The sequence below is a fragment of the Oncorhynchus kisutch genome, linkage group LG17 (genome assembly GCF_002021735.2).
Source record: "Oncorhynchus kisutch isolate 150728-3 linkage group LG17, Okis_V2, whole genome shotgun sequence".
NCBI lineage: Eukaryota > Metazoa > Chordata > Actinopteri > Salmoniformes > Salmonidae > Oncorhynchus > Oncorhynchus kisutch.
In genome coordinates this window covers 11,501,828-11,522,402 of record NC_034190.2, presented here as the reverse complement: position 1 = coordinate 11,522,402, position 20,575 = coordinate 11,501,828, and the positions used below count along the sequence as shown (strand labels likewise).

Here is a 20,575-nt window from a genome sequence, read left to right as displayed (position 1 = left end):
TGAATTTTGTCTCAGCCTGTAGTACGGTTAGATGTCTGTTCTCAACCTCTCAGCGCTCACAGAGCACCTTGTGGTTAGTTTCATCTCCTCTCCCTTCTCCTTTCATCTCTCTTCTCAAGCCGTGATGGAACGTTGATAGTTCCACAACTTCTCTACTTCCACAGCTTCAGATGTATTCCTATTATGTGCTATGATCCAGTTATATGATCCAGTGCTATGTTCCAGTTCTGTGATCCATTGCTACAATCCAGTTCTACGTTCCAGTGCTGTTCCAGTGCTATGTTCCAGTTCTGTGATCCAGTGCTACAATCCAGTTCTACGTTCCAGTGCTATGTTCCAGTTCTATGTTCCAGTGCTATGATCCAGTTCTATGTTCCAGTTCTACGTTCTAGTGCTATGTTCCAGTGCCATGATCCAGTTCAATGTTCCAGTTCTACGTTCCAGTGCTATGTTCCAGTGCTATGTTCCAGTTCTATGATGCAGTGCTATGATCCAGTTCTATGTTCCAGTGCTATGATCCCCTGCTATGTTCCAGTGCTATGTTCCAGTTCTATGATGCAGTGCTATGATCCAGTTCTATGTTCCAGTGCTATGATCCCCTGCTATGATCCCCTGCTATGTTCCAGTGCTATGTTCCAGTGCTATGATGCAGTGCTATGTTCCAGTGCTATGATGCAGTGCTATGATCCAGTTCTATGTTCTATGTTCCAGTTCTATGTTCTATGTTCCCCTGCTATGTTCCAGTGCTATGTTCCCCTGCTATGTTCCAGTGCTATGATCCAGTTCTACATGCCAGTGCTATGTTCCAGTGCTATGTTCCCCTGCTATGTTCCAGTGCTATGATCCAGTTCTACGTGCCAGTGCTATGTTCCAGTGCTATGTTCCCCTGCTATGTTCCAGTGCTATGTATTGCGCCGTGGTCATGTTTATTATAAACAAAACCTGTAGCGTCAGACTGTCAGGTGCCTACACAGATTAATGATGGCTATTACACAGCATGCTGGCTTTGTTGCTTGACATACACTGTATATTTCAATGTTATTTTGGGGTTAAACATCATGACCTATGCCCCCATGATACCCTACCTTTACTCTCTTATTTCTGTATATGGGATCAGAGAACAGCTAAATAAAAGACAAGGTACAATAGCTTGACATGGATTTGCCATAGTAAAACCACGTGAAATAATTAGATGATTAACTGAAAGGTACTGTCAATATCCACTTAGAAGTCTTAACAGTAAATCAATTAAGTCAATAGGGAGTGTATTGATCTATTGACTAGCTTCTCCACACCTAATTGACATACACAGACACAGTAACTGCAGCACCCTGATTGGTTTCACCAGTCTTTGTGATTGTCTCCACCCCCCTCCAGGTGTCACCCATCTTCCCCATTATCCCCTGTGTTCTCTGTTTGTCTTTTGCCAGTTTGTTTTGTTTCGGCAATCCTACCAGCAGTTTTCCTACTGCTCCTGGCTCTTGATTGTTCCTGGTTCCTAGTTTCCCGTGTTGACCATTCTGCCTGCCCTGACCCTGAGCCTGCCCCTGACCCTGCCTGCCATCCTGTACCTTTGCCCCACCTTTCTGGATTACTGACCTCTGCCTGCCCTTGACCCATCTTTTACGTTCCCCTGTTCGATTAATAAACTGTTATTACTTCGACATTGTCTGCATCTGGGTCTTACCTGAAACGTGATAGTACGAACTGGCCATGACTGGCCCAGCAGACTCGGATCAGCTGCGCAACACCACCTCCTCCCTTGGAGCCACCATTGGTAGGCACAAGGAATTGCTTCGTGGCCTTATGGAGGGGGTCCACATCTTGGCCGAATGCCATGACCGGGCGTTGGACATCTTGCTGGAGCAATTCCGTGGGTTGGCTGGGAGTCAGCCTGCTACAACAGTAACCTCACAGCCACTCAGTAACTCAGCTGTTAGCAGTGCCGCCTCACCGGTCACTCCGCCTTCCCGTGAGCCCCGCTTACCTCCCCCGGAACGCTTCAATTAAGAGCCGGGCACCTGTCGGGCATTTCTAGCTCAGTGTTCTCTCATCATCGAGCTGCAGCCCTCCTCCTTCCCCTCGGACCGCTCGAAGATAGCATACCTCATCACGCTGAAGTCCAGGAGGGCGCTCGCCCGGGCTACAGCCGTATGGAAGCAACAGCCGGCCGTATGCGTCAGTCTGGAGGAGTTAATGGGAGAAGTAACGGTTTTTGATGCCCCATTCTCTGGGAGTGAGGTTGCCCGAAAGCTATTCCAGCTTTGGCAGGACTCCTGCAGTGTGGCAGACTGGTGGATTTCCGGACGTTGGCAGCTTGGAGTGCCTGGAACCCGGAAGTGCTGGTCGACATGTTCCTACACGGAATCTCGGAGGAGGTCAAGGACGAGCTTGTAGCCCGGGAATTACCGATAGATCTCGATTCCCTCATCGCCTTGACCATCAAGATCAATGGGCGACTACGGGAACGACGGAGGGAGAGGGGATTCGTCAAGCCTACCAGTGTTTTTCCTTCTGCTCCTATCTCTCGATTGTTCCTGTTTCCCCAGTGTTGACCATTCAGCCTGCCCTGACCTCTGCCCTGACCCTGACCTCTGCCTGACCTTGACCATCTTTTTCCTGCCTCTGTTTGATTAATAAACTGTTGTTACTTCAACGTTGTCTGCATCTGGGTCTTACCTTTAATGTGATAGTAACACTAGAATGCTCTACATGGATAGATACAAGCCCTCCATTCAACTGTTACTGTTCGACATGCCTATTCTTGTGTGGGTATACTGTATAGAAAATCAGCCCAGCCGTCTAGTATTGGCTCACTAACGAGGGAAGAGAAAGAAATTGGTCACTAATGAGAGAGACAGAGCGAGAAAGAAAGTGAGTGGGAATCCCAGCTGTCATGGGCAGAGCTCACTGTTACATTGTATTACTGACGGCCATGCTACCTCATTAGGGGCTCTGTGCTATCTGGAATCCTTGGGACGTCCCTACCCACATTGAAGTTGAAATTTAACAGGGTTTATGGTAAGGTTTATGACTAGGGTTTAGGGGTAGGGACATCCCAAGGATGCCTGGTAGCACTGACCCTCTTTTAGGCGGTGGCAAAGGAAAGAACGTAACTATTATACCCAGCAGAGATTCCTGGGTTTTTTCATACAGCCTTCCATGAACCAAACAATGACAGTGTGGTCAAACAAACAAGGCCGTAATGACTCCATTTGAAGGAGAATTAGTGCAACAGATATTTGTTCAGTGGCTTAAGGCTATTTCTGGATCTCTGTCTGTGTTGAGGGATTGTGTTGGTTGACTGGCTATATTCATCATGGAAGCAAATCCATGCAAAGGCTAACTGTAACCAGAGGGAAATGATAGAAAAACCATATTCCAGCCATGTCTATTCCACAAGTTACCACCAGCTAAATCTATGCACTGGCATAACATCTGCTAAAAATGTGTACTTGACCAATAACATTTTATTTGTCGTTAAAATGCCTATTTACTTCGTTCCATCGGACTGCGCAATCCACTGTCATTATTTGAGTATGTTGGTAAACCGTTGTATAAAAAGTGAAGCTGGTGTTTAGAGGATATATTGTCACGGTTAACAACACCCATGCCAATATATCCTCCAAACACCGGGTTCGAGGGCATTATCACTTCAATATATATCTATATATGACAAATTTAAACTAAACAAATAGCAGTTAAGAAAGAGACAACACTTTACAAAAGCAATTTGCCTTTTTTAATCTTACATTGCATTGAAAATGTACATAATAGATTCATACATTTTACAAATAATTTGTTCATAAAAATATATTTCTTTATAAAACACTTTTTTAAATCACATTTTTTCTATTTTTTTGTTATATATTTTCAATGCATTTAATATAGGAGTACCCAGTTGTACTGTACTGCAAATAGTAGTTCAATTTTACAGTCCAATCCTAGAATTGTATGGGTTCTTTATTGCAGTAAATTTTATAGGAGAAACTAAGTGGCAAAATAGATTGAAGGCTAAAAAGAACACGGCACCTAATGAGTGGAATGGAGCTGTGGTGTGTCAGTGTTAAGTGTTCAGCAACACATAAAGTCATGTGAGGTGAAGGAGAGAGGGAATGAGGCCGTAGATTAGAAAAGTGAAAGACAGGAACAGGGGGGGATGAGGAGAAGAGGAAAGAGCAGCAGACCTGATTCACATGGTGTTTGGTAGGCACTGTGTAAAAATGACCCACTTGGATACATCAATGAATAGAGCAACAACTATTGAAACAAAAGAAACTCTTAACAAAAGAAGTGCAATATAATGAAAAGTCCAAATGAAAATGTTGTCTGGAAAGTTCGATCTTTGGGTCATGATCCAAAATGGCAAATAAGAGTTAAATAATCCAGAAAACCCTTTCTATTCACACCTCACAGTTAACATCAGTACTTCAAACACTTCTGATTGGCTCAGTTGGGAAAAAACACAGAACGTGGGACTGAAGCTAGAGGAGAGGGAGTTACGGTCAAAACCGTTGTTTTAAAAAATGATTTAACACTTTAAAAATTAACCCCAAAATACTTCTGTGTTTTTTTGTTGTTGTGAACAGAATTCTTTTTGAAATATTTTATTTTCTTCTTCTCTTTTCTATAAACGCTTCATATAATCTCACTGCCATTGGCCCCTCCCACGTGATAATATATAGCACAAAAATATAGGTGGTGAATGCTTCTCATTTATGCAAGAAGAAGATTTACAGATCCTTTTCAATTGATAAAAAAGACCCAGTCGAGTGTGAAGAAGAAACACTCGCAGAGTGCAATATAATAAGGTAACGTCAGAACTCCCAAGTCACTCGTCGACCACTGTGAAGATTTGGGTTTTTATGTTTCTCAGTTCTCAGTTCAGTCTCCAATAGGTGTCCTTCTCGACACACATGACCAGTCAACGTTCCTGAAGAGTGTGCTTTAAGTACCAGAGGATTTGTTTCTTCTACCTCTGTCTCCACCATGGCCAACACACCTAGACTGGACTGTGTTCCATCTCTATCGCCAGTCTAAATCTCAATGAAATCCGCTCGTTTCGCAAAAGCATTTTCCTGTTCTTTTTTTTTTACCCCGATACAAAAATAAGAAAAAAAACGATGCAGTCGCCAAGCGGACTTCATTATACCATTGTGCAGACTGTGTTCAGGTTAGGATCAAACCGGACAGCTTTGCCTTCCACCGACTTGGCGCTGGTGTTGTACATGGGGTTCTCGAAGGCCGCCTGGCCGTTGTTGTTCTCGTGGACGGAGCAGCCTGTGTACTGGGCTTTAGGAGTAGTCCTAGAGAAGGAACAACACATTGTTCAGACTCAGTGGAAGAGAAGAAGTCAGTATGAAGTCAACATGTAGCTTTTCTAAGAATATGTATTGCGTTTAAGGGGCAGTCCTGTGGAGGAACACAGGAATGGTTCATGGTCCTATATGTGAATAACAACAACCAGTATGTAACACAAATGCTGTAGCTCCTGACACAGTAGCACAGTATACTGTGTAGGTAATACTAGCTGGTGGTAGGTAATACTAGCTGGTGGTAGGTCGGTAATACTAGCTGGTGGTAGGTAGGTAATACTAGCTGGTGGTAGGTAGGTAATACTAGCTGGTGGTAGGTAATACTAGCTGGTGGTAGGTCGGTAATACTAGCTGGTGGTAGGTAGGTAATACTAGCTGGTGGTAGGTAGGTAATACTAGCTGGTGGTAGGTAATACTAGCTGGTGGTAGGTCGGTAATACTAGCTGGTGGTAGGTAGGTAATACTAGCTGGTGGTAGGTAGGTAATACTAGCTGGTGGTAGGTAATACTAGCTGGTGGTAGGTCGGTAATACTAGCTGGTGGTAGGTAGGTAATACTAGCTGGTGGTAGGTAGGTAATACTAGCTGGTGGTAGGTAATACTAGCTGGTGGTAGGTCGGTAATACTAGCTGGTGGTAGGTAGGTAATACTAGCTGGTGGTAGGTAGGTAATAATAGCTGGTGGTAGATAGGTAATAATAGCTGGTGGTAGATCGGTAATAATAGCTGGTGGTAGATCGGTAATAATAGCTGGTGGTAGGTCGGTAATACTAGCTGGTGGTAGGTAATAATAGCTGCTGGTAGATCGGTAATACTAGCTGGTGGTAGGTAGGTAATAATAGCTGGTGGTAGGTCGGTAATACTAGCTGGTGGTAGGTAATACTAGCTGGTGGTAGGTCGGTAATAATAGCTGGTGGTAGGTCGGTAATACTAGCTGGTGGTAGGTAATACTAGCTGGTGGTAGGTAGGTAATACTAGCTGGTGGTAGGTAGGTAATACTAGCTGGTGGTAGGTAGGTAATACTAGCTGGTGGTAGGTAGGTAACACTAGCTGGTGGTAGGTAGGTAATACAAGCTGGTGGTAGGTCGGTAATAATAGCTGGTGGTAGGTAGGTAATAATAGCTGGTGGTAGGTAATACTAGCTGGTGGTAGGTCGGTAATACTAGCTGGTGGTAGGTAGGTAATACTAGCTGGTGGTAGTTAGGTAATACTAGCTGGTGCTAGGTAGGTAATACTAGCTGGTGGTAGGTCGGTAATACTAGCTGGTGGTAGGTAGGTAATACTAGCTGGTGGTAGGTCGGTAATACTAGCTGGTGGTAGGTAGGTAATACTAGCTGGTGGTAGGTAGGTAATACTAGCTGGTGGTAGGTAGGTAACACTAGCTGGTGGTAGGTCGGTAATACTAGCTGGCGGTAGGTAGGTAATACTAGCTGGTGGTAGGTAGGTAACACTAGCTGGTGGTAGGTCGGTAATACTAGCTGGTGGTAGGTAGGTCATGCTAGCTGGTGGTAGGTAGGTAATACTAGCTGGTGGTAGGTAACACTAGCTGTTGGTAGGTCGGTAATACTAGCTGGTGGTCGGTAATACTAGCTGGTGGTAGGTCGGTAATACTAGCTGGTGGTAGGTCGGTAATACTAGCTGGTGGTAGGTAGGTAATACTAGCTGGTGGTAAGTGGGTAATACTAGCTGGTGGTAGGTAGGTAATACTAGCTGGTGGTAAGTGGGTAATACTAGCTGGTGGTAGGTCGGTAATAATAGCTGGTGGTAGGTAGGTAATAATAGCTGGTGGTAGGTAGGTAATACTAGCTGGTGGTAGGTCGGTAATAATAGCTGGTGGTAGGTGGGTAATAATAGCTGGTGGTAGGTAGGTAATAATAGCTGGTGGTAGGTCGGTAATACTAGCTGGTGGTAGGTCGGTCAGTAATAATAGCTGGTAGGTAGGTAGGTACACTTACCTCTGTTTATAAAGATAAAACCCGAAGCCTGCAAATATCAGGGCGAAAAAAGGCACAAGGATTGCTATGGCCACAGAGCTACTGTTTGTACCATGAGGTGGATTGGAGGAGTTATTACTCTCTGACATGTTCAGACCTGTGTGGGAGAGGAACAACATCAATATTCTCACAGTAACCTTTTAGTCTATATCAAATATTTCTGACATACACTTTTTATTTCTATGTTTTGAAATGACACAATATTGTTGACAGTGAGAAAGTTGATATAAAAACACAGTGGACATGTGGTGATGTTTACCTAGCCTCTGCAGTCCAAACTGACCGTAGTCTTTACCCTGTATGAAGCCTTGAAAGACATATGTGGCACCGTCAGGTTCTGCAGACACCTAGGAGAATACAGGGAGACAGATATGATCAGTCAGTCAGTGAGTCAATCAATCAGTCAGTCAGTCTGTCAATCAGTCAGTCAGTCTGTCAATCAGTCAGTCAGTCAGTCAAGTCCTTTTGGTACTTTTCACCATGGGGTAGAATTCTAAAGGAAAAATCCATATTTTCAGAATTGCATTTTTACTAAATACAAAACAAGGAGAGCATTTGAGTCCATTTTGTAATAAACATGAAATAACACCTGGTTACCCGTTTGGGTGACCCGGTGCACGGCTGGATTGAGCAAGAAGTGGGACTGTCGTTTTTTCAGCAGAGCGCCCTCATTGATTTACATTGGGTTCCCAGATGCCATTTCAACATTAACACGCCACGTCCAATGAATAGCAAGATATCTATAAATCATTCTGGATGAAAGCGCTACTAAACGACAAACATGTAAATGTTTCATTTCCACAAACCCCTCCTGTAAGTACGAAACGGTAAACTTACAAAACCGTCCATGGACCACGTCTCCTCCTTGACCTTGCCCAGCGTGGTGTGAGTGGATGTTTTCACATGGTACATGAGCAGCATCAACCGTGCTTCCTGGCTCTTATAGACACCTGCAGCACAACACAGCACAGGAGGACAAGAGGGGTGATGTGAGGCCAAGGCACAACACTGATATACTGTAACTTGTGGTACTCAGGGGACACAATCACAGATAATGACCCAATGATGATGGTCTCGCTCTCTTATCTCACTCTTGGTCTCTATGTGTCTGTGTGGAAAATGAAAAGAGGTGATATAAACACTGAGCGTTATCTTCTTCAACCATGGAGCAATTTACTGTAGTAGAACACTCACTCATCAACCGTACTTTCTATTGCTAACAGCCTCCCACAACCGAAGGCATAGAAAGAGAGCACCATCATCACTATCAGAGGCCCCGTCCCTGCGCTGTCGCTCCAAACAGACTGATGTACACAGTGGTAGTAATAACACACATTCAATTAACATGCTCAATCCACTGCCTGGCCTCTCTAAATGTGAAATAAGCTAATGGCCCCCTGTTATTAAAAACACAAAATGGCCTCCTCCCGTGCCTCAGCGGTATGATTACTTTGTGATTTCTAAATCTCCAAGACACATTTCTTCTCAGTGAGTGAGTAGCGCTGCATTCAACTTTCTGTGTCATAATTTGCAACGGCTGCTGGGCAATTCAAAGTCCAATTTAAATTAAGAAGATTTATTTGATGATGTAAATCACATGTCAGCTAGGTTAAAGGCAGCTGTGGAGAAACGAGGGAGTAGGAGTGAGGGGGGAAGGAGTGAGATGGGAAAGAGTGTGGGGGAAGGAGTGAGGGGAGAAGGAGTGAGGGGGAACAAGAGAGGGGAAGGAGTGAGGGGAGAAGGAGTGAGGGGGAAGGAGTGAGGGGGAAGAAGAGAGGGGAAGGAGTGAGGGGGAAGGAGTGAGGGGGAAGAAGAGAGGGGAAGGAGTGAGGGGAGAAGGAGTGATGGGGAAAGGAGTGTGGGGGAAGGAGTGAGGGGAGAAGGAGTGATGGGGAAAGGAGTGAGGGGAGAAGAAGAGAGGGGAAGGAGTGAGGGGAGAAGAAGAGAGGGGAAGGAGTGAGATGGGAAAGAGTGTGGGGGAAGGAGTGAGGGGAGAAGGAGTGAGGGGGAAGAAGAGAGGGGAAGGAGTGAGGGGAGAAGGAGTGATGGGGAAAGGAGTGAGATGGGAAAGAGTGTGGGGGAAGGAGTGAGGGGAGAAGGAGTGATGGGGAAAGGAGTGAGGGGAGAAGAAGAGAGGGGAAGGAGTGAGGGGAGAAGAAGAGAGGGGAAGGAGTCAGGGGGGAAGGAGTCAGGGGGGAAGGAGTGAGGGGGAAGGAGTGAGGGGGGAAGGAGTGAGGGGAGAAGAAGAGAGGGGAAGGAGTCAGGGGGGAAGAAGTTCGAGGGAAGGAGTGATGGGGAAAGGAGTCAGGGGGGAAGGAGTGAGGGAGGAAGAGGAGAAGGAGTGAGGGGGAAGGAGTGCGACGAAAGGAGTGAAGGGGAAGAGGAGAAGGAGTGAGAGGGAAGGAGTGAGGGGGAAAGAGGAGAAGGGGACTTTTCTCTCCAGATAGTTATGGTAAATCCGTGAAAGATTTGTCAGATCAGATTAATATTTCATTTAAGAGAAATGTGGGGGGGGGGTAGTTTTACACATCCATTAGGCTCCACTAATGAAGGTACATTAAGGGACAGAATAAATATTATATTAAGGGGCTATGCGAAAACACCCCCCAAAAATGAATATGAAATAAATGAGTCATAGCTTTCAAATCAATTACAGCACACTGCAAAATCAAAACACCTCAACTCAAAACATGTTCTCAGATCAGACAGACCATAAATGCCCATTTCAAATATTAGCAAATGTCCTCCACACAGGCAAATAAACAACATCATTTAATTTTCCACCAAGTAGATACAGTCCTAAATGGATACCGTCTGACATTAAGGCCCTACCAATCAAACGATGTCAGCTATGTTTAGTAACACTCATTTCTAGTCACATGCATATTGTGGGAGAGAAACTCTGCATCTGAAACGCCGGCTCCATTTTACTCCAGTGACTACACGATTACATGCTATGTGTGTGTGAATCTGTGTGTGTGTATTAATCTGTGTGTGTGTGTGTGTGGAGTGGCTAGGGACCTTCCCTAGCGTGTCCTCTCTGTGTAATATAGTGTAAAATGCAGATGTCGTACCCGAAAGCAGCAGTTCCATGTTGCTATTGGTCAAGGAGACGTTAACCCTTCCCGTGGTGGTGTTAAAGCTTGTGATACTCAGAGTCATTGGTTGTTTTCTTCCCTTGTAGTTGTATGAACCCTTCCATATATAGTTAGGAGCAAAGACGTCATCAGGAACTGAAACAGAGCATAGACAATATTGATTATTAGAGGGCCTTGGTTGTGCCTGAGGTTGTTCAAGCGGTTAAGTCCACACGCCATCCCGTTGCCTGCGTGGGATCGAATCCTGGCCCCACCGGTCTTCGCACTGTCTTCCCTTTTCATTTCCATTCCTTCAATAAAACTGAAGAAATATTTTAAGAAATAAGAGGAAAACAGAAAAATAGGACCTTGGTTAAGTCATACTGTCACTTCATATTCCACTGTTTGTAAGTCTATAGGATTCATCATGATTGATCAAATACTACTAGTGTTCACAGACACAGGGCCCTGGGACCTTTCACCCTCAGTGTCACACCCTGATCTGTTTCACTTTGTGCTTGTTTCCACACCCCTCCAGGTGTTGCCCGTCTTCCACCATTATTCCCATTTTTATACCTATTTATACCTGTGTTCTATGTTTGTCTGTTCTCTGTTTTGTCCGTCAAGCCTACCAGCGTTTTCCTCCTTGCTCCTGTCTGTTCCTAGTTCCTGTTATCTAGTTTTCCCGATTTGGACCATTCTGCCTGCACTGAGCCTGCCTGCCGTCCTGTACCTTGTCACACCACCCTGGATTATTGACCTCTGCCTGCCCTGAGCCTACCTGCCCTGAGCCTACCTGCCCTGAGCCTACCTGCCCTGAGCCTACCCGCCCTGACCCTGCCTGCCGTTCTGTACCTTTTGAATCTGATCTGGATTCCTGACCTCTGCCTGCCCTGACCCTGAGCCTGAGCCTGCCTGCCGTTCTGTACCTTTTGAATCTGATCTGGATTCCTGACCTCTGCCTGCCCTGACCCTGAGCCTGCCTGCCATTCTGTACCTTTTGAATCTGATCTGGATTCCTGACCTCTGCCTGCCCTGACCCTGAGCCTGCCTTCCGTTCTGTACCTTTTGAATCTGATCTGGATTCCTGACCTCTGCCTACCTGTCATTTTGCCTGCTCCCTATTCTAGTAATAAACTGTTGTTACTTCGACACTGTCTGCATCTGGGTTTTCCCTAAAACGTGATACTCAGAGTATGTCAAACTTAGTAAATTACCTCCAAGCTTTTAAAAAACGTAGTCCCTCTCCAAGTTGATAAATGTTAAACTTGTTTTGAAGGCAGTGGAAGCTTTGGGATGGTTGGGCTGCTATATCACTGCACCACAGATTACTCCGTGAGAGAGAGAAAGAGTACAAGACAAAAGAGAGAGAGAACGAGAGAGAGGCCTGTCAGGCCTGTGCTGCTGGGATGTTTTACCGTCAGACTTACTCTTTCCACTCTTCATTAACTTCTAGTCCCTCAAGAGGGGCACTCAAGATTGAATTAAGGACACCAGTCCTTCTGAGGTGCTATTAGCGAAGCCCTCGCCCCATGCGAGGCCAGATGAAGCTGTTCATATTCATTCTGTTGTGATTGCTAGCTGCACTTTACAGTACCGGCATCAGAGTAGTATTTTGTAATCAGAACACTGCTCTTTTTGACGTTGCTGTAATGGTGTGTGTGTGTGTGTGTGCGCGCGTGTGTGTGCACAGTTTTTATGGTGTGTGTGCACTGTTTTTATGGTGTGTGTGTGTGTGTGTGTGTGGTGATGACACTTCAGTCAGGCACTCACCGTTCAGCTTGGGACTGGGTGTCCCTACCACTGGCTTGATGGGCTTTTCCGAGAGTTTGGACCCAGCTATAGGAAACAGCATTAGTCCCATTATGTCACATCAACTTCCCCATGTGGGGACTTCTAATCATGTATTGAGGTACATCAGCAACACACATCAAGAGATAATGCAATTTAACTCCTTGGGGTCGAATTATGAGTTCTATTGTCAGTTCCATTTAGAGTTCTGTATGTGGGAATTTCTAAATGTCTGGATCTAGTTAATCTGGGTAATAAATGCATATGGTGTGTCCTGGAATGTAAAAGTCAAGCATGACATCTTGTACAAATGATAGAAAATCAAATCACAGTTGATTTGTCCTACGGATGTTCACAGGATACAGCGAAGTCTACATAGTACAATGACATGCTTACTTGCAAGCTTTCCTCTCATTATGTTTTTGGTAATAAAAGTATAAAAGGTATCTGGTAAGAAGAAACAAGATGAAGTGAGAAACCCAGAAATAAGCATGGGGTTATGCAGGAGAGGGCGTGTTCTGTGGCAGTGGCCCTCTACATGACAGTGAAGGTAAGTGCCATTGGTGGACCAGGAGCCGTGTCCTGTCTGTTCCACTGCACTGGCATGATAGACACTAGAATAGCACAAGATGCTGTCTGCTGCAGTGGTAGCAGAGCAGCCTGGCACAGTGGGAAATTCTCCCACAACATTACACATCTGTTTAAGTGTGTGTAATTACTCTGTGGCCTGCAGTGCACAGCTGTGCGATGCAGCAGTGGCCAGGAGTGTGTGTGAATATGTGTGTGAATATGCTCCATACCATTGCGGCTGCAATCACGGCCTGTGGCACAAGAGAGCTTCTGTACAGTATCAGCATATGCCATTACAAGAGAGCCTCTGTACCATATCAGCATATGCCATTACACACACACACACACACACACACACACGAATGGCTATGGATAGGATTGGTGGAAGGTTAGGGGGAACTTCACCCTGGAGCCACACAGACACAAACAAACACACGGGACATGTCATATTCCTGTCCTGTACCTCGACAAATGGGCATCTTCCCGGTCCAGGTACCGTCGGACTTGCAGACGCGGTGTTCCGAGCCCCCGGACAGGAAGAACCCAGCCTGGCAGGAGTAGAGGAGGGTGTAACCAAACCCTGGCAGGTCCATCCCTATCACCTCCACATGGGCCGGGCTCTCTGGCTGCTTACACGAGTGGGCTGGGAGGGGGGGAGGCCGAGGAAAGGAGAAAGAGAGATTAGCCTTTTCCACATACTAATATGGTTATTCTCACCTGCACCTGTCCATGTCTGTCTGCTATTCTTCTCACCTGCCCATATCTGACTGCAATTCTTCTCACCTATCCATATCTGTCTGCTATTCTTCTCACCTCCCCATGTCTGTCTGCTATTCTTCTCACCTCCCCATGTCTGTCTGCTATTCTTCTCACCTATCCATATCTGTCTGCTATTCTTCTCACCTCCCCATATCTGTCTGCTATTCTTCTCACCTGCCCATATCTGTCTGCTATTCTTCTCACCATCTGCCCATATCTGACTGCTATTCTTCTCACCATCTGCCCATATCTGACTGCTATTCTTTTCACCATCTGCTCATATCTGACTGCTATTCTTCTCACCATCTGCCCATATCTGACTGCTATTCTTCTCACCATCTGCTCATATCTGACTGCTATTCTTCACACCATCTGCCCATATCTGTCTGCTATTCTTCTCACCATCTGCCCATATCTGTCTGCTATTCTTCTCACCATCTGCCCATATCTGACTGCTATTCTTCACACCATCTGCCCATATCTGACTGCTATTCTTCACACCATCTGCCCATATCTGACTGCTATTCTTCACACCATCTGCCCATATCTGACTGCTATTCTTCACACCATCTGCCCATAGCTGCAGGCACCATCAAAACTCTATTGAATTTTCTTTTACATGATTTTGCACAGTCACTGGCTGGTATATGTCTTTCCTTCAAGACACTTTTTGTATCCTGCAAGTGACTAGATGTGCTTACAACAAGTCTGAACTGATTCACTGGCTACCCAGAACCTCAGACAAACAGAACACAACAAACACACCTCCTACTGCTGCACTGTGTGTGTGAATACGACTGGTTACTTTCTCAGGGATGGTTGGTTGCATTCTACACAGTCTACAGAGATGGCCCGGAGTTGAGTTGAGCAACCCAGAGAGGGTCAGATATGCACTGATGTGTTGTGGCAGCGTGCACAGAGTGAAAGAGAAGTGTGTGTGTGTGTTTACCTGTCACTGCTCCAACCCACCAACCCATGGAAGATCAAACAGCAGGAGATTCTCTGTCACTCAGCTAAGCCAGTGAACCACTATTATCCATCTTTGATCAAAAGGGGCTGTGAATAGCTATGTGGAGGGATCAATGCTCCAACTAACCCACCAATTCTCTTTTATTTTGAGGTATTTTTTTTGTGTGTGTGTGTGTGTATGTGTATATGAGTGTGTTTGTGTGTATGTGTATATGAGTGTTTGTGTATATGTGTATATGAGTGTGTGTGTGTGTGTGTGTGTGTATGTGTATATTAGTGTGTGTGTGTGTGTGTGTGTATGTGTACATTAGTGTGTATTTGTATATGAGTGTGTGTGTGTGTGTATGTGTATATGAGTGTGTATGTGTATATGAGTGTGTGTGTGTGTATGTGTATATGTGTGTGTATGTGCATGTTGATGGGTCTCTTGAACAGTACAGGAGGCGGGGGGATATTTTGGGGCAGTGTGATAGCTGTTGGAGGTTATGGTGAGACTTAAGTATTCTTTTTTTTGTCTATTCCAATATGAAAAGGGCTATGTATAGTTACTGAATATTATATTACACACTGTGAGTAATCCTACACATATTGAACTATATCAATGACATTTGTGTGACACTGTGTGTTGACATTTCTTCACACAATTGGCAGAATATAGGCTAATTACAGAAATAGTGAAATGTAGTTATGAGTAAAGATGTTTTGAGTGAACAGCAATCTGACATTGGTAGCCATCTGTCAATGCTCTCTAAGTCAGCCATGTAACAAACTGGTTTAATGGAGTTCACCCAGCTAGCACATAATGTTCTGAGAACCTTATGTTTCCTAGAGCTTGCTGAGATCGTAGTTGTCCTATGGTTATTTAGCATACAACCTTCCCACAACTTTCTGGGAATGGTGCAGAATAGTTACTTGGTTTTGGAACATTCTCAGCACATTTTAGGAACTTCACAAAAAAACGTTATTTTCTTGGTATTTCATTAATTTAACAGAATTTTTCCTGGTTGCATTTCATTTCAATTTTGAATGTTCTATGAACGTTCTCGAACTGGTTGGGAATGTTCTCAAATAGTTCAGAGAACGTTAAGATACAGCGTTCTTCTGTGGGAATTTCAGAACTTCAGCCTAACGTTTCCTACAGGTTTCTTTGTGGTTCTACTTAATTCATGTTCTCACATTGTTATGTTCTCACATCGTTCAGTTCTCAGCATCAACAAAACTCTATCTTCTATCTTGTTAAGTGTGTTGGCCAAGTCCACTAATTGGCAACACCTGATCTTAATGAGTGCTTGTTTCCCCATTGTTTGAAATGGGGTCTGTTTGAATAGACTAACATGTAAAAACATGGCATGCTAGCTCCATCCTGGTGGCACAGAGGACTAATTTCATGGACAGAGAACAGAAGATCATAGGTTTGAATCTCACTGACGCCGTGCCAAAGTAATAATACAACATTCTCAGAAACTCCCTGCAACCTAAAAATTTACGTTTTCACATTCGTTCTCAGGACATAAAAAAAACAACATTTTACCAGTCAGGAAACTTATGGCTTCGTTTCTAGAACCTAATCGGAAACCAAATACATACGTTCTCACAACTTCCAAGGAACCAAATGTGCTAGCTGGGCTTTTTGATTCTATCTTTCCTTGGCTGGGCAGACAGAGAGCGTGCATCCACTGCCACCCTGGCATTTCTTTTCCATTTGACTGGAAATTATATCTGTATTCCAATCATTTTCTCATACAATACATTAATATTGCGGTAAGCCTATACCTAATTAGTGTATATAAATCATATTTTAACACCATTTCCTCATACTACTACTACGTGCTATATCCTTATACTACTACTGTGCTATATCGTTATACTGCTAGATGGAGGGGTGGTGGGGGTGGGTGCTTTGCCATGGTGTGACGTGGGAGTGACGTGCATGTGTGAGTGGGGAGGGATGGAGACAGGCTGTATGGGGAGATAAGACCAGGGTTCGCCTTTCTCTCCTCCCTGCCTGGATGGGGACATTAACACTCCTGGGATAGGAGACACAGAGAGTGTGAGTGTGAGAGAGAGAGAGAGAGAGAGAGAGAGATAGAGAGAGAGAGAGTGAGTGTGAGAGAGAGAGAGAGAGAGTGAGTGTGAGAGAGAGAGAGAGAGAGAGTGAGTGTGAGAGAGAGAGAGAGAGAGAGAGAGAGAGAGAAAAAGAGACCACCATCCCCTCTATATCCCCCCATCTCACCCCACTTTACCCTGCCTCACCCTATCCCCATGGAGGTAGCTGAGTGGATAAGACTACCCTGAGGGGGACTGACTGACGATTCGTGTGGATGGTTGCCTCCAAACGGCACCCTATCCCCTATATTGTGAACTACATTCTCTTATGGTCCCTGATCAAAAGTAGTGCCCGATACAGGGGATGTGGGCCATTTGGGAGGGAGCCGATGTGAAGGTTAGGGTCTCTCCCGCTAGGCTGGGTCTCTGAATCTACCTCCATAAAGATTATCTCTTCATGAGAATCATCCTTCCCCTCTGATATATCAGCTCACCTGCTGTGACGGTGAGAGTAGAAAATGATCCTTGCTGCTTCCAATAATGTGAATTAATTTTCAAAGTAGCAGTTATTAAATATGACCTTGAAGCTTGGCAGAGTGCTCTACTTTATCATTGAAAAAGTAATGAAGCCCTTTGGTTCGGTAGCAGGCGCTAACGGAGATAGTTGTGCCGTGATCCTTCTAAGATCCTTGTTACCTAGGAAACAGCCAACTGCTATTATGCAAGTAAAACTTTTTGAAAAACACCTGCATGTAATCACCTGCAAGACTCCTGTGCCTGACATAACAGATGTACTGTATAATTCTCAAAGATGTACAGTACTAGCCACACTTTCTGAGCGTCAGTACGGCACAACCATGACAAACTAGTGTAGTTAGGACCACATCACGTCTCTCTCCCTCTTCTTACTCTTTGTGGCTAATGTGTAAAAAATTGTCAGTGGTTCGTAAAATGTGTTTATTTTACAGATGAACATGGTGATATGGTCAGAGTGACATGTCATGGTCAGGGTGATGTCAGTGAGAATGGCCAGAAGTGACGGATATCATGGAGGTCCCTAGCTAGAGTCGGGGATGGACTGACTATAGAAACAGAACCCTAGAATAGGTTGACCATAGAAATATAATCCAAGAACTGGTTGACCATAGAAAAAGAATCCTAGATTGGGTTGACTATAGAAACATAATCTAAGAATGGGTTGACCATAGAGATATAATCCTAGGATGGGTTTGACCATAGAAACATAATCCTAGAATGGGTTGACCATAGAACTAGAATCCTAGAATGGGTTTATCATAGAAATAGAATCCTAGAATGGCGGGACCATAAAACTACAATCCTAGAATGGGTCGACCATAGAACTAGAATCCTAGAATGGGTCTATCATAGAAATATGGGCTGACCATATAAATGCAATTATATAATGGGGGCTTTTCCTATGATGATGTCATCGTGGGCATCGGAGGGTATAGCAACAGCAGTTGTTGTGACTGGGCACCACAGAGGGACAGTTGGGGGTGGTTCTCAAACCTCTTCTGGGGACCGTTCCATGTATTTGATCGATTCCACAGCTAGCACTCCTGATTCAACTTGTCAACTAATCATCAACTCCTTGACTAGGTGAATCCAGGTGAGTTAGTTCAGGGCTACAACAAATTGTGAAAATGTCTGAGGGTCCCCAGGAGAGGTTTGAGAACCACCCCCTCCCTATACTGTCCCTCTATGACCCAGTCACAATAACGGCTGTAGCTATACCCTCTGATTCCGTGACATCATCAGAACCACTGCAGTAAGGGGGTGTGATGTGACTCACGGATACACTCTGGCTGGGAGCCGCTCCAGGTAAGGTCAGCCTGGCAGAGCCGGGTGGTGGAGCCCTGGAGCAGGTGACCCAGCTGGCACTGGAACGCCACCATGCTGCCCACCTGTGTTAGAGTAGAGAGACAACTGAGTGCACCTGCATTATCAATAGGCGCAGGAGTAGAGAAACACAACACACACACACACACCATAGTTAGCATCTATGTAGTTATAGTAACAATGGCATAAAGAGTATCAAATCAAATCAAATGTATTTATATAGCCCTTCGTACATCAGCTGATATCTCAAAGTGCTGTACAGAAACCCAGCCTAAAACCCCAAACAGCAAGCAATGCAGGTGTAGAATATCATATATTCTTATATTCACACTAGTCTCAGAGGCCTATAAAAAGTCATTGGGCTTCAAGCGTGAGGAGTCAGGCTAGCTAGGAATAGAGCAGAGGGAGTGTTCAGCATGAGGAGTCAGGCTAGCTAGGAATAGAGCTGCGGGAGTGTTCAGTGTGAGGAGTCAGGCTAGCTAGGAATAGAGCTGCGGGAGTGTTCAGTGTGAGGAGTCAGGCTAGCTAGGAATAGAGCAGAGGGAGTGTTCAGCGTGAGGAGTCAGGCTAGCTAGGAATAGATCTGCGGGAGTGTTCAGCGTGAGGAGTCAGGCTAGCTAGGAATAGAGCAGAGGGAGTGTTCAGCGTGAGGAGTCAGGCTAGCTAGGAATAGAGCAGAGGGAGTTTCAGTGTGAGGAGTCAGGCTAGCTAGGAATAGAGCAGAGGGAGTGTTCAGCGTGAGGAGTCAGGCTAGCTAGGAATAGAGCAGAGGGAGTGTTCAGCGTGAGGAGTCAGGCTAGCTAGGAATAGAGCAGAGGGAGTGTTCAGCGTGAGGAGTCAGGCTAGCTAGGAATAGAGCAGAGGGAGTTTCAGTGTGAGGAGTCAGGCTAGCTAGGAATAGAGCAGAGGGAGTGTTCAGCGTGAGGAGTCAGGCTAGCTAGGAATAGAGCAGAGGGAGTTTCAGTGTGAGGAGTCAGGCTAGCTAGGAATAGAGCAGAGGGAGTGTTCAGCGTGAGGAGTCAGGCTAGCTAGGAATAGAGCAGAGGGAGTGTTCAGCGTGAGGAGTCAGGCTAGCTAGGAAAAGAGCAGAGGGAGTTTCAGTGTGAGGAGTCAGGCTAGCTAGGAATAGAGCAGAGGGAGTGTTCAGCGTGAGGAGTCAGGCTAGCTAGGAATAGAGCAGAGGGAGTGTTCAGCGTGAGGAGTCAGGCTAGCTAGGAAAAGAGCAGAGGGAGTTTCAGTGTGAGGAGTCAGGCTAGCTAGGAATAGAGCAGAGGGAGTGTTCAGCGTGAGGAGTCAGGCTAGCTAGGAATAGAGCAGAGGGAGTGTTCAGCGTGAGGAGTCAGGCTAGCTAGGAATAGGAGTGCTTCAATTGAAAGGCCAGTTTGATACATAACTTAGTTTGATATATAACTTTGATGTTGCTATCAAACAAAGGCTGTGATGTACACACACACACAAGTCAACTCTTGAATCCCTATGAAAGGTTTTGTTTAAGCAGCCTACATCAAACCAATACGTTCCTTGGTTCAGACTGATCACTGATGCCCTTTCAAAGAGCGACATATCAGATTAGCCCTTGTCAGCTCTTTTCAGCTCTCTCAGCCTTCCTCTGCTTGCATGCGTGTGTGTGTAGATGTGTGTGAGACCGTGTGTGTGTGTGTGCGAGTCTGTGTGTGTGACAGAGCCTGGGGAGTGAAATATGAAAACGTGTCATGGAATGACACAGTGGCTTCACACATTAATTGATTAACACGTTGTCCCCGGTGCTGAAACACAGTCTGACGAGTAATAAGACTCATGGCCTTATCTCTGGGATACAATATCTCCTTCTCTTTGCTTCAATATCATTAGGCTGCAGCCAGCAGTCTCCTCTCCTTCTCCCCTGTCCCTCTCTCTTTCTCATTTCTTAATCTCTCTCTCTCTCTCTCTCCCCCTCCCTCCCTCCCGAGGGCGAGACAAATGATTTATGGGTGTGAAAGCCTGATATTTCACTGTTCTCTCTGAAGCCTGGGCATGACTTGACCCCAAATGTTACAATAAGGCTTGAATTCTTAATGCCAGCGCATCTGGGCAAGAGCCCTTCCTCGCCCTCCTCCTCCCTCTCACTCCATATTATATTTATCCCCTGACAAAAATATGAATAAAGTTCATTCCCGGCAAGAGCCCTCAAGCCCTTCTCTACCCCCTTCCTCCCTCT

At 45.3% G+C, this 20,575-nt stretch overlaps 1 protein-coding gene across 1 annotated transcript in view; it reads right to left on the bottom strand.

The window, feature by feature from the left end:
- Window positions 1-5,084: 5,084 nt before the first annotated feature.
- LOC116354513 (CUB and sushi domain-containing protein 3-like) overlaps window positions 5,085-20,575 on the bottom strand; it is a 492,885-nt gene continuing 477,394 nt past the window's right edge. Inside the window, 8 exon segments of the mRNA XM_031795095.1 lie at window positions 5,085-5,306; window positions 7,268-7,403; window positions 7,566-7,653; window positions 8,144-8,256; window positions 10,381-10,539; window positions 12,157-12,222; window positions 13,208-13,387; window positions 18,332-18,443. Coding sequence (XP_031650955.1) covers window positions 5,147-5,306; window positions 7,268-7,403; window positions 7,566-7,653; window positions 8,144-8,256; window positions 10,381-10,539; window positions 12,157-12,222; window positions 13,208-13,387; window positions 18,332-18,443 — 1,014 coding nt within the window. The 3' untranslated portion in view covers window positions 5,085-5,146.